Below are 20,807 nucleotides of genomic sequence, written 5' to 3'. Positions count from 1 at the left end.
TTCTTTTTTTTTTTTAATATTGGGGAACCTCTCCAAGGCAGGGTCTTTCAAACCCACCATTGCAGAGTAAACCCTGATTCGGTGCACCTTACTCTTGGAAATTTCTCTATACAGAACTGGTTAAATCACTGGCTTTTCATCAGGGAATATGACCCCAAAAGATTATTTACACCCATGAGGTATTGAATCTTGGACCTTGAGGGAGTGATACATCAAGACCAAGGTCTTCACCACTTGGGCCAACCTCTTGGGGTTAAGTCATTGAAAATAACTTATGTCCCATCTATACAAAATTCTTGGAAACTGTGGGACATCTTTTGTGGAATTGTTTGGACTCTAAGGATGTTTGGAGTCAATGTTGCAACATACCACAACATTCAAAGAATTTATTTCTAGAGTGACTCTTTTATTGAAATCTAGAGCCAGTTGAATCAATGGAAGACTTAATTGGAGGAAGTAGCTATGCTTGCTTATAAGTATATTTGGATGAGGAGGAATTCTATCATCCACAACAAGGGATTCATCCATCCAAACTCACTTATCAAAAGTGCTAAGGAGGCATTAAATGCTTTTAAACATGTTTAGTGTAGCCACAAAAATCCAAGAGGAAGCAAGACACAGAATGATCTTGCGGTTTCGTGGTGGTGGAACTTGGACGTGGAAGGCTTGCTCAGTGTGTTGTTTCTACTTCGTGCGATGCAAAACTGGTAGAACAAACAAGAGTCATGCACGAAGGAGATGTGGAGGAGCTAGATTCTGCATGTTGGGTTGCTTCGTGTGATCTCGGCTGCTGTGGGTGTTTCTTGCGTGTGTTGCCGAAACCGCTTTGAGGGGCTGGGAGGTTGATGTTGTGTGTGAAGAGGTAGTGCGGCAACCCTATGTTATGGAGAAGATTACTGCATATGCATGGCTACTTGGGTATATAAAGAATTCGTGTAGAGTTTTGAGTCGTGTGAATCCGTTGGCTACCAAGAAGGGAAGTTTTCAACCAAGTCAAAACCGAGAGATGCGGGCGTAAGTCGGGTTACAATATATGAAATCTTACAGGCTAAGAAAGAGATGAGATATAAAAAATGAGGGTTACGGCGTGTTAAGTTTAGTCGGTTACAGATTTAGGATACAGTTCAAATTAGGAAATCCTAGTGGGGGAAGACGTGCATGGCGCTTTTATATCGGGTAGATAGTATTTGAAAGCGAGTTTGAGCTTTACACTAATTTTGGGTCTAACAAATGGGCCATTCAAATAATCGCTGATTCGCTTACCCAGATCTCATAGGCCCCATAGTCTAATTTTAACAGACCTAGTTTGGGGTCTAAAATAAACCTATATAGCTAACTCGTCCAATTAATACTATAAAGTGCTTCGATCATTATTTGTTTAGTATACTATTTCTATTATTGCACTGTACCTAAAACACCTCTAGGAATAAAATTATGTTATGCTCTGGCTTATGGTCCCACCACGAGATAAAATAGTGGTCCCTGGTTTTTGGTCTTGCCACGGAATAAAATATATAGTGGCATCTAATTTTAAGGTCTAGACCTGCCACAAGATAAAGTAATGGCCTCTGATTTCTGGCCTTGCCACAAGATAAAATAGTAGTCCCTATTATGGCCCTGCTATGAGATAAAATAGTGACCTCTATTCTAGCCATGCCATGGGATAAAGTTATCCACATATATGCACAAGCATGCTACAAGGGTAAACATGTCCTTTGCTTTATTTTTTTATGTTGCTTTTGCAGGTGTGTGCGTAAGGTCTTTTTTCTATATTATTATTATGGTAATAAAATGCTTATGAAAATACCACTGACATATTTTTTAGAACTGTCCGTTTCTGTATTGTGTTACTGTCTCATGTCTGTATATTGCAAGGGATGTTGGCACAACATTTCCTCTTCATGGGCTTCTGGGCCTGACATGGGTAGGTCCTTCAAGTGGATACTTCGAGATTCAGGGCTGCTCGCTTGAGCCGTGCTACTTCCACATGAAGAACAGGGACATGAAGCTTTTCTTCGTCTCTAGGACCTGATGTGAATTTCTCATCAACGAGACTAGTCTCCGCAAGTTCCTTGTAAGGGCTTCTTAGAGCCACATTATTGACTGTCATGCCATGAAGGTGGTCCCTACCAGGAGAGAGCAAGAGCGCATGGGTTAGGGGTAACCCAACTGCTCTAGGTTATGGCACGATCCTTATCAAGGAGAATGTCGATTGGTTTCTAGTGTTGCTAGATCGATCACAGATAGCTGGCCATCTAATGCCTAATCTAGAGGGCTCGACTCTCATCTGAGGGTAAAAAGGGCCTACCACCCTCCTATCTGATCCAAAGGGGAAGAGACCATTCATTAAGTGAGGCATTTGTGACACCATCAGGGCCAAAGGTGAAGCATGAGTTTGTTGTGACCCCCCAGTCTGCATGAGGATTTAGTGCACGCCTAGTCCCTCATTGTCTCCTTGCTCTGTGTCCAACCATCCTACTCGCTTGCGCATCTCGGATGTCTAGCTGAAATTCTTGACCAAGCGGGTGAGGACATCGAGTTGGTACTTGATGCCTCCCTCTTTGATGCCGCTTAGCTAGGTTGTCCTTTCGGGCTCATCTCTCAAGGTCTCGTTTGAGAAATTTAAGGTGTCGTCTCCTCTTTAACCAGGAGCGTGTCCTTAGAAGTTTTGAAATTTGTTAGGCGGGTCGTTCCTCGACCTGGTCACCATCTCCTGGTCGTGGCGACCACATAGGTGCTATTTTGAGGGCTCGACCCTCCCCTATTGGTGAGATTCTGCTCAGCGTCTTAAATGGGGAGGTGGTTTCTGTTGCACCTTCCATTGCCAAGGCCCGAGGGTTCCTTTTGAAGAGGTGCCTTTCCCTCTCCTTTTTCACCTCTATACAGGAATGTGCTCCTATTAGGGATTTTCCATGCCAGGGAAGCACCGCCATCGTATTCTTATGAAGACGTCCCTATGGTTAACTTATCATCGGTAAAGCTGTAGTCAAGTGACTATAAGGCCCTGTCTCGCATCATGTTCACTGGCCCCTATAGCACCAGTTGAGCAATTAGCTTTGCTTGATGCCTTGGTGCATTTTTCAATAAGTGGAACGGTCGCATAGGGTCATCATTTTGATTCTAGCCTCCAGGTCATCCATCCAATCTCTCGCCCGGCATACTACACTTACCCTACATGCCTCTGAAACTTTGGACTCCCCTACCTACCAATTCAGGACCTTGAGTAGTTTCTTTGCCTGATATGTGACTTCCTTTCTTTCTTGCTTGCTTGATTTCTTCTTCCACGTGGTTGTCCAACTAGTCATCTTTGGTTGCATGGGCTACATTCGTAGGCCAGTTGGGTTGCTCGCCGTCACTCCACAATGGAGGAGCAAGTGCAGTCCTCGCATTCATTCACGGCTAGGGCTCATCAAGCCATTTCCAAGGAGGAGAGGGGCAAGTGGGAGGGTGTGTACGTGCTCCCAACTAAGGTCTTATCAAGCCTTGAGGACGAAGGCTTTTGTCCTTCAATGCGACTTAACCTTCGAAAAGTTCATCTCTTAAAGAGGTTTTGGATGAGTTTGTCTTGTTGTTGCAGCACGGGCAAGAGGCAACAAACCAATGTTTTTAATTTTGGTATCTTCTAGCTGGAATTCAACGTGCCAAAACAATAACCAGCATGACATAGGTGGATATTCCATCCCAAGTATAATTCTAGTAATTTTGGTATGTTTCAGTCCATTCTGTTGCGCCTCCGGCCTGTCTGAAAATCACACAAGACGATATTTAAGTGGTTCAGCAAATTGCCTACGTCCACTGGAGCCTCTTTTATAGAATTTGTACAAGATTTATAAAAATCTACAAATTCTCATCTCTCCCTCACGTTTCTCTTTCTCTGTTTTTCTTTCTCCCCCAACGCTGTTGCCGCACCCCCACTCTCTGCACAATTAAGCTCTCCTATTTATAGGAGAGCAGACCTCTACGGTGAAGAGATTGCTGCATAATGTTAGGGGAGGTGCCTAATAAAACAAAGCACCAAATGGTGCCTAATAAACCAAGAGAGAAAATGGTGCATGTGCAGCCCTTCATACTTGAGTTGATTCAACAATCACCCCCTCCATCCAAGTGTGCCACACCAGGCTACTTGCAAACTGATTCATTTTTTAAATGAATGCACCTCTTTCTTTGACATGAGAGATTTCTACTACCAAATGCATTTGCAGGTACGTCTTCAAATGGATGTCCAAATGCCTCTCCAAATACATCTTCAAAATGCATTCGCATCGTCTACATCCACGGAGCTTGCAAGAGATTTTCTTCAGAGGAGATTTACAAGAGCTTTACTGCACAATCTCAACTCTTTAGGATTCTTCTTTCGCTCGAGTCCATGAGTCCGTACTCATGCACACCTTGAGCGAACTGAGCTTCACTCGAGCCACATCCGAGCGAACAATCTGCTTGGTGCCTTTACAACTTTTAAACCAGGCTCCATAATCCTACAATCACACCAATCTCCAACTTGGAGATTGGTTCTCAACATGCTAGCCTCTATTTCCAGCATGATCCCTTATCATCTATACAATTTTACAGCTCATGTCTTCATCTTAGAAAACTAACTAAAGTAATGCATAATTTTAGTTCATTACGTACAGTGCGCTTAATCAACACATCTATATAGAGCAACACATCTCCCACTGCACTGGAAATCAATGGCCTTGCACGGACCTTGACCCATATCAGAGAGCCTGTTGTTGAGGTCTCCATCTCTGACTTGGGCAACTGACTCCCCATCCTGCTGCTAACATATTCTGTCTTCAGTCGATGTGCCCATCTTGTGTGCAATCTCTGCTAACTTCGACTTGCATAATCTCCATTCTTGCAAGATTTTCTTCATATCGTAGTTCACTACTTTCATTTAGCAGGATATAGTTTAAGGTAGTAACCACCATGGAGGTCTGATCATCTTGACAGTTATGTGATCACCAACTTTAGGTGTAGATATCCCTGAAACATCTGACGTTTTGCTCCCATCTCTCATACCTGTACTTCACGTCATGGTCTAGGGAGATTTCTTCAAACTTAGATGAGGAAAAGTAAAACTGAATTCATTTAACTTCCTCATCTAATTCACGTGACCATTACCATGAGCTAAGACCAATGAATCATTCGTGACCTTCCATGTCTTTTTGAGAAAACACTACTGAATGACTGCTGTCTTCAAGCTGTCTTTAACAGCATTGTGCACTGCAAGAAATTCAACGCTATGTATTTCTTCAGTCACCATATTCACAGCATCATTCACAATTTTCTCCTGATTTTAGCAGTCTTTTGTAGCCTGTCTTGCCACAATTTCTAGCGAGTCATCTGTTGTCTAGATCTTGACTTGCCTCTATCCTTACTATCAACATTCAGGACCAACAACTCGAGATCTTGCCAGAATCTCTTCTGCGCACCTCTTTATCTAGGATAAGATCTCTTACATTAAGAAACTTCAACTTTGACTTCTTTGCAGAATTACTCATAGCCATTCTCTTGAACTCCCAACTTTTTGACCACAACATCAAATGCTATTGGGTAACACTAGTATCTTCTGCCTTTTCTGAAGTTGAACTGTTTCTTCATCTGCACTTTGTTATTTGCAATTGGCTTTTCAAAAAAAGCCACAATGAGATCCATTGAGGTTCTCCTCTTAATAACATTATGCTCCATGAGTTGTATGACTGCAAAAAACTTGCTGATATAACAAGTTAATCAACAGCGTCCAATGATCTAAAGTTTGCTCCTCAAACTTCACGATCCCAACTGGCTTAAATCAAGCCCAAACGAACTGAGTCCGGCAACATTGGACTCCAACTGGCTGACATCAAACCCAAAACCAATGAGTTTGACACGACTCCAACTGGTTGAGATCAAGCCCAAAACAAATGAGTCTGGCATGACTCCAACTGACTGCGATCAAGCCCAAAAAAAATGAGTCTATCACGACTCCAACTGGCTGCGATCAAGCCCTAAACACATGAGTCCATCATGACTCCAACTGGCTGCGATCAAGCCCAAAACAAATGAGTCCGTCACGACTCCAACTGGCTACGATCAAGCCCACAACTGATCTGCAACTATGAACGGTTCAAATCAAAAGTACCAATGGCGAATCTCAACATTCCCACCGTACCGATGAGTCCGAAATGATCCAAATAGTTTGTCAGTACTATTTGATCATTGCAATGGAACTCCAACTGGCATGGATCTAGCCCAAAATGATCTGCAACACGTGGATGATTCAGATCGAAAGTACCGATGGCGAATCTCAATATTCCCACCGTACAGATGAGTTCGGAATAATCCAAATAGTTTGTCACCAGTATTTGATCATCGCGATGGCACTCCAACTGGCGTAGATCTAGCCCAAATGATCTGCAACACATCGACAGTTCAGATTGATGGTACCGATGGTGAATCTCCACATTCCAACCGTACGGATGAGTCCAGAATGATCCAAATAGTTGGAAAGCACTATTTGATCGTTGAAATCGGACTCCGAATGGCTTAGCTCTAGCCCAAAAAATATTTGAAAAATGGACGGTTCTGATCTGTCTGGCACGTGGGATGCACGCGCTGAGTAGGAATTCTAGGCGGCGCGTGGGCGCCTGTATCACACGCGCTACAGTTCTGTGTGCGCGTGGGGAGCGCGTGAGGAGCGTGTATAACACGCGCTGAACCTCTGTAGGGCGCGTGAGAGCGCGTGGGCACTTTGTCTGACACGCGTCTTCCTCCTCTGGAGAGCATGGGGGCGCGTGGGCACGTGTGGATCACTCGTCTTCAACCTCCGTTATGCATGGGGGCGCATGGGTTGCAGCAGATGCACGCGCCGATCTTCTAGGGGCACGTGTGGGCTCGTCCAACCTTCGTTTTCAATTCCATTTGCGGAAACGGATTTGTCTCGACGTGAGGAACACCTTGGAGTTGTCAAAAATTGATTTTGAGCAACTTGAATTTTCAGACAGCTCGAACCAGAGCTCTGATACCAATTGTTGCTCTTCCTGCCTGTCCGAAAATCACACAAGATGATATTTAAGTGGTTCAGCAAATTGCTTACGTCCATTGGAGCCTCTTTTATAGAATTTGTACAAGATTTATAAAAATCTACAAATTCTCATCTCTCCCCCACGTCTCTCTTTCTCTGTTTTTCTTTCTCCCCAACGCTACTGCCGCGCCCCCACTCTCTGCACAATTAAGCTCTCATATTTATAGGAGAGCAGACCTCTACGGTGAAGAGATTGCTGCATAATGTTAGGGGAGGTGCCTAATAAAACAAAGCACCAAACGGTACCTAATAAACCAAGAGAGAAAACGGTGCATGTGCAGCCCTTCATAATTGGGTTGATTCAACACATTCCGACCAGATTTCGGTATTCCAATTGAAATTGGCGTTTTAGTTCGAAAACTAAAGATGGAACCAATATGGGTTTCACACTCGGATGGAAAATGGAAGATGGAGGCTACAACTAGTAGGGAGTGGACAGTATATTTAACCGGAGGCTAGCTACGTGTATGCAGGTTGCACTACTAATATGTACATTGACATGTGCCAATGGCATTCCATACTCGACCTAGTCCTTTCGGATTATGGGATCTAAGGGTTGTTATTCCTTAAAATTTGGCCTCAGAGAGAGAGAGAGAGAGAGAGAGAGAGAGAGAGAGAGAGAGAGAGAGAGAGAGAGAGAGAGAGAGAGAGAGAGAGCAACTTTAGGCTAGTCGGGTGTATAATTGCGTTTTACACCAACAAATCACAAACTTCTACATAGGGAATGCAACTTTAGACAAGCTAAACTCGCACACAGGTTTTTTTTTTTTTTCCAGATCTTTCCCCCTCTCTCTCTCCCTCCCCCATCCAAGGACCTAGCTGCTCTTCCCCACCCTTCATTGCTCTTTCTCTCTCTCTAGAAATTCATTTTAGCCCAAAATCGTGATATACAAGTAAGAACCTTGCTGCATTTTCTCTCTCCCTCCTCCAATTGTTGCTCTCCCCAAGGACCAAGAAAGCTGTGGCCATCGACAAGATATTTGTGAGGGTATTGTCTATGTTTCTATATGATTTCATTGCCTTTAATTTTATGTTTGGATGCTGGGAAAAGTACTGCCCTAAAACGTTGTTCTTCAGATATCACAATTCTGCCCTAAAACCGATGTCGGTTTCAATTTTAGTACCTTGTAAACTTTTTTTATTAGTTTTATTTTATCGTGCCCCGTATTGCAAACCACACTTTCCATAAACTAGTTTTGTTAGGGTGTAGAGTATTGCAAACCAGTTCATTCATTGGCTTTGTTAGGGTGCAAAGTGTGCATGCCCAGTATTGCAAACCAGTTCATTAATTGGCTTTGTTAGGGTGCAGAGTGTGCATGCGCGCCCAATATTACAAACCAGTTCATTCATTGGCTTTGTTAAGGTGCAGAGTGTGCATGCGCGCCCAGTATTACAAACCAGTTCATTCATTGGCTTTGTTAGGTTGCAGAGTGTGCATGCGTGCCCAGTATTACAAACCAGTTCATTCATTGGCTTTGTTAGGGTGCCGAGTGTGCATGCGTGCACAGTATTACAAACCAGTTCATTCATTGGCTTTGTTAGGGTGCAGAGTGTGCATGCATGCCCAATATTACAAACCAGTTCATTCATTGGCTTTGTTAGGGTGCAGAGTGTGCATGCGTGCCCAGTATTGCAAACCAGATTTTAGAGTGATATAAATGAGGAGCATCGAAACAAATATTAATTATAATAGGAAAGAACTATATTCTAGTATAGATCATGTCTGGAAGTGAAGTATTTATCATGTATTGAACAAAGATTTGGAGTTGCTATCCCTATGATTTGTAGAATAAAAGATATTTGATATATCTGTTAGGTTAGAGTCAAAATCTGTTTTGCTAAGCTCGAGAGAGGGTTCAAGGATATGGTCCCGTCATTTACAGAGTGGTTTTATAGAAAATCCAAAAACACATTTTCACTGCAAATGATGACTACATAGATGAATAAGACCCCAGATCCAAACTATCAGAAAAACACTAGGAAAAAATATTATCTTCCACACGGTCCAAAACAGATGAAGGGAAAAGAAGAAAAGAAATAAAGCGAACGAACCTTGAAAATTAGCAAACTCAGTAGCACTTTCAACTTCCTTCCTCGAGAGGTCTCTTTCGCTAAAGGATTCAGTAATCATAGATCTATACTCTACACAAAAATTGGAGGAGAAGAGAAGAAAAAATTCAAAAAAGAGGAGAAGAAGAAATTCGGGAGAGAAGAAGTGCTAGGGAGGAGAAGATGAAAGAGAGAAGAGAAAGAGGTAAAAGAGAGGGTGCACACCCGACCAACTAGTGTAAAAAATAAAATAAAATAACACCCGACCGACTTTAAGGTTCTGCCAAAAAAAAAAACATACTATTAGTTCGCATATGTGTATGAAACTTATAATATAGAAAAAATCTAGTTATAAATACAATTGTGTATTAATATATGCATTAATCTATTGTGATTGAACAAAAAGTAGATTTTATTGAAAACAATGCTAATTTAAAATTTAAGTATGAAGAAATTAGTATTGGTACATAAATTAATACGCGACTTTGCTTGTATATAGCAAAACTTTATAATATATACTAGTAAGGCACCACGCAGTTGATGATTGTTGTTATGTTTGATCAAATGTTTAAGTATAAACAGGGTGGAATCTCATCAATATTTTTAAGGATTTTCTCCCTGCTTACAACACACATCACATATATTATTTAAAAAATATTAATAACTATAATACAGATACTTCCACAAACTAACATATTTATAACTACACACATAGCAAATAACAAATAGTTGTAATTGATAATCACATGAACTTCATATGTTTGTTAAATATCAGACACAAATTATAAATACAGCAACATTTATTTATATGAATAACAAGAAAACATACCCGAAGGTAGATGACAAATAGAAGAACAGTTTAAAAAATATATTATAAAAAAGAACATAATATCAGTAATAGTTTTATAATTTCTATTGGCTGTTCATATCAGTAATAGTAGCTTCAAGCATTATCTAATTAAAGCAAAGTAAACTATAAGTAGTGGAAGAAATCATACCGTACGTACTGATGCCAAGAACCAGTCTTCACAGATGTGAGAATTTGAAGCTTTCAGTAGATAGTAGAGATAACTGTAATTCGAATGCCGGGGTAGAATCTGTGAAGCGAACAGAAGTTGAAGAGCCGTGGAAGTGATAAACTTGGAAATGAAGAAGACAAAAATGAGTACTGTCGGGAAGAAATAGATCACAAAAGAAGAATCGGCATTCTGTGGAAACCATAAGTGTTTTACGGTTGTAAAACAGAATGGCCGAAGCGACGGATCGACAAAATTGGTGAACAAAGATAACATAAGGGCATAATCGTAAAAAAGCAGACAGATCACAGATGGTAACTGAGCCGGAAAACAAATATAAAAGCAGGGGCAAAATCGGTACAATGACTACTGCTGAGGGACAAAAACGGAAAACAAATACAAACACAAGGGCAAAATTGACACAAATAAATTAGTAGTATATATTAATATATATGGTATTAATACGTAATTAGCAATTAATACGTAATAGAAATTTCCGATTTAGAAATTGCTACATATGTTAAAAATTTTGCATGAAAATATATTTTTATCTGATGATCGACAAAATACTATTCTTGTTTTTCTTACTCGTAAATAGGGGTGTAACCGGTCCGGTTTTGTATAAAATCTAGGACCGAACCGGTAGGCACCGGTTTTGCATTTTTCAAAACCGATTACGCACCGATTTTCCTCCTAAACCGGTATTCCAGTTTTACCGGTTTCCGGTCCGGTTTGGTCCAGTTTTCCAGTTTTAATAAAATACAAATTTTTTATAAAAATTCTATTTAAAAGAAAAAACTGATTTAAAAAATTCTGTTTACAATTTACAAAAATCTGTTTTGCAAAAAAAATCTATTATGTAAAAAAATTCTGCTATCAAAAATCTTGTTTATAAAAAAAAATCTGCTATGTAAAAAATTCTGATATAAAAAATCTGCTTTATAAAAAAAATCTGTTATATAAACAAAATTCACTGTATAAAAAACTGATATAAAATAAAAACTAAAATAAGAAATCTAGTGTAAAAAAAAAATCTGTTATAATCCTATATTAGACAATTAGTATTAGTATATATATATTAGTATTAGTTATAGCTATATAATATATTAGATAATATAATAGTATTAATATTAGACTATTAGTATAGCTATATGTTATTGTTAGTTTTGATGATTTAGTATAACTATATTAGTATGAGTATAACTATAATCTATATTAGAATATTAGTATTAGTATATATGTGATTATTTTTTATGTGATTAAAAATTATATATAATATAAAATATATTATATATAATATTAATATATAAATAGTATCGGTCCGGTCCGGTTCGTTCCGGTCCAAAACTAGCTGAAACCGAAACCGGACCGGTTCCGGCCAGTTTTTCATTTATAAAAACCGGTTCCAGACCAAACCGTTCCAAAACCGGCACAACCGGTCCAGTCCGGTTTGGTCCGGGCCGGTTTTCCGGTTTGCCGGTTTTTTTTTACACCCCTACCCGTAAATTTCTGTAGAATCATGAAAAGCATAAAAGATAAGTACGTTTCACATGAGTTCCTGTCCCTAACAGACAACTAGCTAGTGAAAAATGAGCATGCTTCTGATCCACTTGAGCAACATTAAGAAAAAGATAATCACATGCATCCTTAACTATTAAGAAAAAATAAATAAATAACTTTACCAATATTAATCACATTCTTATTGGTAAAATACAGGTACCTCATATTGGTACTGGATGTATCAGTATGATCAAAACCCTAAAGCTAGCAAATTGGTTAATATTGCTAAACCTCTGGTTTAAGGTTTGACCGCTTATAACTAGCACGCCTGCTGCAGGCTTCCTTAGTCTGATCAAATTTATAGGCTGATTATCGATCATCGGTGGCTACATCGATCCATGCATCAACTTGAATTTTGTTAGTGTTCAACTTCCGTTTGGTGTTCTTCTGAGTCGCTAGGGACGTTTGTCCACTTACTTATGCGCTTGCTGGCTTCCTCAGCCTACAGTAAATCCAGAAACATGATATAATTTATGAGTAATTTATTTGAATAAACATATATGTAACAATATATATATCATCATATCAATATTCTAGAGAAAATATGTCTAAACCTACCTGCATCGTCCAATTGGTTCGCATTGTTAAGATGACCAATATCATTGTCTGAACAGCCGTCCCGCCGAAGACCATCCCACCCCAAATACCCTGTCACCCCCAACTCAATTGCATAAGTATTAATCCAGAAAAGCTTGATCATTTAAAGAGTTATCATGTACGTACATGATCATGATATGTATCATACTTTTTACTTCTTGTATATAATATCATTAACCTAGCTTAGGTCGTCAAAAGTTGGTCAAATGCCAATGCATATTCTGACATGCTGATCAGATATTGGTTAATGGCCAGGATAATGTTCGGAATTGAAGTAACATCTGATCATGAATAAAGCTTAAAACTTTTAGTAGTGCTTTCTCTCCTTTTAGTTTTTGTTTGCATGTGAAAAGTAGTTGAATGATTGATCATCGATAATTCATTAGGGTAAGATCATCACTTGTTAACATTAAAAAATACTTATTTGTAATAAAAAATTACTATTTTTTATTTCTGAGTTCATTCTCATCGCAAATAACTCTTTATAAATACTCCTTTTTTTAATTTAATTGCTCTTAGATAGAGAAGAAAAATCATAATTCGGAAGCTAAACACATATACCGTACCATAACGCCCAAGTGGAAGACCCATCCCATTAGAATTCCAACAGGAAGACCAATGATGTAGTAGCATCCAATATTTATATATGCAACTGTTGCTTGCCTTCCCGATCCAACAGCCACCCCTGTCATAATGTAGTGAAGAAAATGGTTTCCCTCATTGATTCTTTTAGTGGAAAAAACACCAGCAATTGGGGTAAATATTTCATCAAATTCACTAAAAAGACACACCAGGTTGCATGACTAGATGAAACAAACAGCTTAACTAAATATTACCCGATAAGACTGGTTGAATACTGTTGAATAGAATTGTGGCCCCTAAGAGGTACGACATCTTATCAATTTCTTGGATGATATCAGTGCTGGATGTGAAGATGTATGCGATCTTGTTGTGGATTATTAGGATTAGAATGCAGAAAAAGAGTCCAATCACAGCTGAATAGGACACAGCCACCATTGTTGCAAATTTCGCAGCTTTACCATTACCAGCTCCCAATTCATTGGCCACCCTTACTCTGTGAAAATAGTCATGACCACCAAAATCAAGTTTTGCACTTAATTTTACTATATATATATATAATATGATAAACAATTTAACAATTTTTTCACCTATTTCCAAATTAACCGAAAAAGTCATGGCCGGTGTGCTACTTACCAAATCATGTTCCAAATGTGTGTCTTAATTAATTACTTGTTACCCCATTGTTTATCTTTATTTTTGGGCAATTTTCCATAAAAGAGCATAGTGGATTTCCATATTATATAGAAGAGCATTCAGTAAAAATAAAATAAAAATTTGTTTGCAAAACAGTACATAAAATATTACACCAACGATACATGCAACTGATATTTATATATTTTATAGGATTTCGCTTCCCTCTTGTAGATCTTTAAAATAGTATCTTCATTTACTAAAATTATATATATTCTACAAGAAAAATGACTATTATTTATGACAAATTATATGTAACGAATATGACTATTTGAGATCAAGACAAACTCATTTTAACAAAAAATAATTATTTTTATAAAAAATAATTACTAGTCACAGCTGAACAGTTTTTTTTTTTTTTTGTAGTAATGTATATAATTTACACTCCACTTGTTTCTAGATATTACAAGTTTTTTAAGTGATTAAAATATTATCAATATCATTCAAGATCTGATCACCATCCATGCATGCATATCATATTTTTAAAGTTGTTCCAACATAATTAATATTATTGATGATTACAACTCTTTATTAGTGCTGTCCGATTTGAGACATGAGTTGACTAAAGTTCGCATCCACCTGTTTCTAGATATTTTAAGTTTTTTAAGTGATCAAAATATAATCAATATCTTTCAAGATCTGATCACCAATATCCATGCATGCGTATCTATTTTTTAAGTTGTTCCAACATAATTAATATTGAATTTTGTTACGTATAAATAAAATTACGTATTAATCTATCTATTAATATTGATTTCTTCATATTTAAAATTTTAATTAATATTATTTTTAATAAAATTTACTTTTTAACTAATCAAATTAGATTAGTACACATATTAATACACACTTATACTTGCAACCAGAATTTTCTATTAATATCATTGATGATTACAACTCTTTACTAGTGTTGTCCGATTTGAGACATAAGTTGACTAAAGTCCGCATGAAAGTGTTACTAAATTTTAAAGAGCTTCATCGTGTATATCGTGTGAGGTGTGCTTGTCCGAACATAATTATTATTACTTCGCGAAAAATAAGGTAACATGATAATTAGATTGTGATGTACGGCATCCCATAGATTCGGATTTATAACAAATTATATAGGATAGATCCTCGATCGATCTGTATACGTAGCTAGCGTGTGCGGGCAGTAGTAGTACTCCTTTAAAAAGAAGAAGAACCAAAATTATGTGAGAGAAAGGAGTCAGAAATGGTACCCTGCACCAGCAAAGAAAGCGATATGGATCATGAGCTCGATCCCATTGATGTTCATGCTGCATAAGATTAGATATATATGTTATATTCTTTAGCCAATTACAGACAAAAAAACAGGTGGTAGACTAAAATCATACCAGACTGACAAGGCACCAACTGCAACAGTAGCATTCTTCAAGTAGCCTGGCATCAACATCAATATTGTATAATACCAGCTCTCCAAGCTGTATTCTTCACCAGAGAAAGACTGATTTTTTATTCTTTTTAACAAAACTATCTAAAACCCAATAAACCAAACGTGTTGATTTTCACAAGAACATGGAATTTAACACTAAAATGAATTAAGAACTCCTTGAGACTTGAGAGATCATATGTACGTACCAGAGCATGACCCCGGAAGCAGCAGAGAGTTTGATGAACTCCCAGAGACCCGAAAATGCTTCTGCAGAGAATCCAGTCCAAGTTTGAGGACATCCACCACACATAGCATACCCACACAACCCTAAAACCAGAACCCACCAAGAGATGTCCAAAGCAACAACAATACCAACAAGTCCAAAATCCCACACACGAAGGAAGAGCCAAGTAAGCAGCAAATTAACCAGTAAAGCCGCAAAAGAAACCCACATAATCACAAAGGTCTTAAGCTGGGACTGCAAGAACCGTTGCACTGGGAATAGAAACGTAAATCCGAGCTGCAGCGGTATGAGCCGCAGAGCCACGACCTCAGAGAGTTCCGCCACTTCTTTGGGCAGTCCAATGAGTCTCATAATCGGAGCAGCGAAAACGTAAATGGGCAGGAACAAAATACCACAGAGGAAGAGCACAATCCATGACCTTTGCAAGTATATGCCCAACATATGGTACTTCTTCGCCCCAAAGGCTTGCCCACACAGAGTCTCCAAGGCGCTCGCCATCCCTAACTAAATTTCAAACTCTCAGAATAAAGGCACTCTAGACAAACAGGGAGACAAACACGATATAGAGCACATAGTTGAATTACCAGGAAACCAAAATTGAAACCGACGATGACATTGATGGATATGGAAAGGGCAGCGAGTTCAACGTTACCGAGGTGACCGCCAAAGGCTATTGAGATGACGTTCATGGAGAAACTTACGACTCGGCTGAAGATTGCGGGACCCACAATGTACCATAGCTTTTTTGATTCAATCCAGAACCTTGATGATGTTGTAGTGTCTTCCACTTCTGGATTAAGATCTTCATGCTCCCCGTTGACGCCGTTTTCCATCGATTTAGGAGACTGGTTCGTTGGAGAAGAAAAACCGGATATTCTATTCTAGAGGGAAGAGATGAGAGAGATTATTTCTGAAATTTTTTTTAACTGAATTATTTTTCAAGTGGCTTAGTTGGTGCCAATGGATAGATGGGTATTTATCGGCTTGTAGATTCACTTAATATTTACTCTTAATACATGAATTTTTTTAGTATATAAATATCTCAAATACATAAATATCCCAAATACATGAATCTCTAAATACATAAATTACTTCTTTTAAAATGAACTTTCACTCTAGTTCATAGATCTATCGGAAGACACAACTCTTCATCTAACATTAATTACTAAATTAAGTTTATCATTCAACAGTTTTTGCCCACTTGACTAGAGGATTAACAGTTGGTGAAAGAGTAGTGTCAATAGAATTTTTATTGTAATTGAATTTTTCCGCAATTCCTTTTTTGCCCTTTTTTCTCTCTAGACGTGAGTGATTAGGGCTTCATGCATGGCTGCCGCAGATGGCCCCTTGACCATTACGGCGTCTGCTCCTCGGCTAAGATCTTTTGCAGACATGGTTTTAGAATCCCCTCAGCCCCTTCCTAAAGTGGTGGTGCCGTTTCGATCTCATAAAACAGTAGATGGGGAGGTATGTGTGGTTTTCTCCAAGGATGAAGTGGATCGATCGGCGATTCTGTTTCAATATTCTCTTGTTTTGAAATTTCTTCGTCAACGCCCTTCCCTAGATTCCATTCGATCGTTCATTAGATTGAGATGGGGCTTGACAAACCAACCGATTGTATCGTCAATGAGGAGGCCAAGGAACGTGTTCGTGCGTCTATCCCTGGAAGATGACTTCGTTAAGGCGTTTGCGCGTGAAAACTGTGAAATTGCTGGTGTGCCTTATAGAGTCTTCCACTGGACTATAGACTTTCAAGAGGATCAAGAACCTGTCCGTGTGCTCGTGTGGATTACGTTGCCGGGTTTACCACCCAACTTTTATCATGAATCATTCCTACGTAGTATCACAGCTCCTCTTGGTGGTTTTCTCAAACGGGACAACCCAACACGTTGTGCTACTCGTACAGACGGTGCTCGGGTCTGTATTGAGATGGACGTTTCTAAAGACCCTATCAAGGCTTTATGGATCGGTACTCCCAGGAACCCTCAAAGCTTTTACCAATCAATTGAATTTGAGACGTTGCCTGCCTACTGCATGAAATGCTTGGTCCAAGGCCATAACGAGAAGACCTGCAAATGGGAAAGTAAGAATCGGAAGGAAAATTCAAAGGAACCGAAAGACAAAGCTAAGTCTGATTTAGTATGGGTTATTAAAAATAAAAAGGTGGAGAATCAAGTCATCACGGTTCAGCATGAAGAATCGAATCAGAGGCTAGAGAACCAAGTTACAGTTCATGATACCGAGGGTGCTGAAACAGAGCAGGTTGAGAATCCTTCAGAACCGCTGTCCGGAGGAACTGTTTCAGACTTACAAGCAGTGGAAATTACAGATAAAGAGCAGTCTACAGAGGGTGCCAAGTCTGAGATGGTTGAGGTCCCTCAAAAGATGCAGTCCGACGTTGAACCAGGAAAACAGAGCACGGCTGATATAGACGTGGCTATTCTACTGGAGGGGTTGACGGCAGTTGCTGAGTTTAAAGAAAGTAAGAGTATTCCAGTGGGTATGGACCGAGAAAGAGTACAACATGGGTGTGAGAACGTGAATGCAATTGTGCTTGCCGATAGGTGTGTTAACGTATCGACTCCTGTTAAATTTAAAGAGGTCAACGTCGCTACTAAGCATTGTGGTATTGCTGACCTCATTGCCCAGGAAGGTTCTAAGAAGATTTTCGATGGTGCAGACGGCATGAATGATCAAACCGAAGGCCAAGTCTTTTCGGACTCTGAGTCGGAAGGGGTCTTGGAACATCTTGCTAAAGAAAATCCTGTGGTTTCAGATTCGGATATTCCCTCGACAAAGAAATTGAATGGGAAAGGAATTAAAATAAGGGGCTCTTCAAGGGCTGTCAGCAAACCCTCCCGTCTTAATTTATGAAGACATCTTACCTGTTTTGGAATGCTCGGGGTGTTGGAACTTCGAGGAAGCGTCTTAGAAAATTGGTGTCCAAGTTTCAGCCTAAAATCCTTGTTATTGCGGAGCCAATGGTAAGTAATTCCCGTTTAGATATGTGGCGTGATAGATTGCGCTTTGATTGTTGTTGTTCTAATGTTGATAGAGGCGGTAAGTTATGGATGTTTTGGTCTAAGGAATTAGATCTTGTTGTTGAGTGTATGGGGGATCAATTTTTGACAGTCCGGATTAAAGAGCAGTTAAATGTTTTCCTTATTACTTTTATTTATGCCAAATGTTCCTACTTGGAGCGCATAAGGCTATGGGATTTTTTAAGGGATGCAAATATTCATAACTTGCCGTGGATGGTGATGGGTGATTTTAATATTATTAGGAATGAGTCGGAGCGAAGAGGGGGTAGGCCGAGATTGGCCTTGGCTAAGGAGGAATTTAATGAGTGGGTGGAATCTTGCGGCTTGCTTGATATGCCGTTTAGTGGAAATTATCTTTCTTGGTGTAATGGTCACTATGGTAGATCGCGACACTGGGCTCGACTTGACCGTTGCTTCCTCAATACGGCGGTCCTGGATGTCTTCCCTGATGCACACTTGAAATACTTGGCACGTACTTCTTCTGATCATGCTCCGATATTGGTTTCGTTGGAGACTAAGTTTGCTCCCTATGGCTTTCCTTCCTTTAAATTTCAACAAATGTGGGTTTCTCATCCTCTATTTTTTGACTGTGTCTCGGTTTCTCGGAATGGTGATATTGTTGGAGGCTCATGTTTGTATAGGCTTGTGACTAAACTTAAAAGATTAAAGATTACGCTAAGAGCTTGGAATAAACTCATTTTTGGGAGGACGGAAACGCACATTGCTATGCTTGAGGACCGTATTAAGGATTTGGGGGCCAGTTTGCAATCTGCTTTTTCAGAAGATGTGGAGGATGATTTAATTGCCTCCCAGATGGAGCTTTCTGTTTGGATGGATAGGGAAGAAAAACGTCTATCTCAACAAGCTAAACAAGGCTAGGTTCAGTAAGGTGAAGCTAACTCTATGTTCTTCCGGGCTGTTAACCGTCGTAAGCAGAACGAGGTTAAAGAAATGAAGCTTGAGGATGGTACTCTTCTATCCTCTCCTGAACGGATCCATGATGAACCTATATCTTATTTTTCTCAGTTCTTGGAGGCTGGTAGTCATCGTGATGCGCCGTTGTTTGCTGAGTTAGTCCAACCTGTTATTTCGCCGGTTGATAATAATCTCCTTTCCCATGTTCCTTCTGCTCAAGAAGTGTATGATGCTCTCTGTTCTATTCCGGAAAATAGCAGCCCGGGTCCTGACGGATTTGGATCGGGTTTCTATCGATCTTGCTGGCATATAGTGGGTATCGATGTTGTCGAGGCTATCGCAGAGTTTTTTCAAGGTATGGCTCTCCCACGTTATTTTAATGCTACTTTATTGGTTTTAATTCCTAAGGTGGATCATCCAACAAGCTTTGATAAGTTTAGGCCGATTAGCCTTTGTATAGTGTTTTATAAAATCTGCTCCAAAATTTTGGTGAATCGTCTTTCCCCTTTGCTTGCTAAAATTATCTCTCCGGAGCAAGGAGCCTTTATTCCGGGTCGCAGTATTTTTGAAAACATAAGCATGACTCAAGAGATGATTCACTCAATCAATAAACCATCGCATGGTGGTAATGTGGCTCTGAAGATAGATATGGCGAAGGCATATGATAGTGTGGATGGGTCCTTTCTGGTGCATGTTCTCAAAGCCTTTGGTTTCTCAGAATTTTTCTGTATGTTGATTAGACATTGTATTTCTAATCCGTGGTTTTCTGTGGTTATGAATGGTGTCCCCAAAGGTTTCTTTAAAGGTGGTCGAGGGTTAAGGCAAGGTGATCCTATTTCTCCTTATCTATTTATTTTAGTTGAGGAAATTTTTTCAAGAATGATAAAAAAACAGGTTCATTTGGGCAAGATCATTCCGTTTCATCATTCGAGGGGATCCCCTATTATTTCTCACTTGCTTTATACTGATGATATGGTGCTCTTTTGCAATAGGGGAAAAGCTTCTTTAAGAGCTATTATTGAGGTGTTGAAGACTTATGAACGATGGTCAGGGCAAGTAGTAAATCAAAAGAAATCCAATATATTCTTTTCTTCACAGGAGGCGCCGGGCTCTCCTCTGTTTCACTGGTTTTATGGAAGGAAGTTTTCCTTTCAAATATTTGGGTGTTCCTATTATCTCAGGTAGACAGAAGATTGCTTATTTTGATGATTTGATTGCTAAAGTCCAGGCGAAGTTGGAGGGTTGGCAAGCCAGATTGTTATCTAATGGGGCGCGGCTGCTTCTCATCAAACATGTGCTTCAAAGTATTCCTGTTCATAGTATTTCCATCTTAAGGACACCTAAAGCTGTTCTTGAGAAACTTCAACGTATCATAAGTACCTTTTTCTGGGGTGTTAAAGATGGCAAAGCTAAGAGAAAATGGCATTCATGGATGACATTTGTAAGCCGATATCGGAAGGTGGTATGGGTATCCGTAATCTAAGAGAAGTGCAGTCTTCTCTTCATATGAAGTTAGCTTGGAATCTCTTGAAAGGTAATTCTCTTTGGTCCAATTTTTTTCATGCTAAATATGTTGGTAATCGGCACATTTCTATGTTGGATCCAAAGAAAGGGTCCTTGTTTTCGAAGACGATTTTGCAAAGTATTCCTCTCATGCAAG

The 20,807-nt window shown here is 39.4% G+C and overlaps 1 protein-coding gene across 1 annotated transcript; it reads right to left on the bottom strand.

Moving 5' to 3' along the window:
• Window positions 1-11,624: 11,624 nt before the first annotated feature.
• On the bottom strand, window positions 11,625-16,117 carry LOC122295909 (protein DETOXIFICATION 27-like). The gene is made up of 8 exons (XM_043105185.1): window positions 15,776-16,117; window positions 15,154-15,695; window positions 14,910-14,996; window positions 14,775-14,831; window positions 13,122-13,360; window positions 12,852-12,970; window positions 12,247-12,336; window positions 11,625-12,130 (listed from the first exon to the last, which is right to left on the bottom strand). Exons 1-8 carry the CDS (start codon window positions 16,022-16,024, stop codon window positions 12,047-12,049), a joined length of 1,467 nt encoding a protein of 488 aa, XP_042961119.1. The 5' UTR covers window positions 16,025-16,117; the 3' UTR covers window positions 11,625-12,046.
• Between the last annotated feature and the right edge of the window lie 4,690 nt (window positions 16,118-20,807).

This window comes from Carya illinoinensis, chromosome 15, assembly GCF_018687715.1.
Source record: "Carya illinoinensis cultivar Pawnee chromosome 15, C.illinoinensisPawnee_v1, whole genome shotgun sequence".
NCBI classification, from domain to species: Eukaryota; Viridiplantae; Streptophyta; class Magnoliopsida; order Fagales; family Juglandaceae; genus Carya; species Carya illinoinensis.
This window is presented reverse-complemented; position numbering and strand designations above follow the sequence as displayed.

Excerpts from the sequence above, each read along its gene's own strand:
- LOC122295909 (XM_043105185.1), bottom strand. The coding sequence starts at position 16,024 with ATGGAAAACGGCGTCAACGGGGAGCATGAAGATCTTAATCCAGAAGTG. Across the intron at positions 14,832-14,909 it reads GTTGGTGCCTTGTCAGTCTG|CATGAACATCAATGGGATCG; the intron begins GTATGATTTTAG and ends AATCTTATGCAG. Across the intron at positions 13,361-14,774 it reads GCTTTCTTTGCTGGTGCAGG|AGTAAGGGTGGCCAATGAAT; the intron begins GTACCATTTCTG and ends CTATTTTCACAG.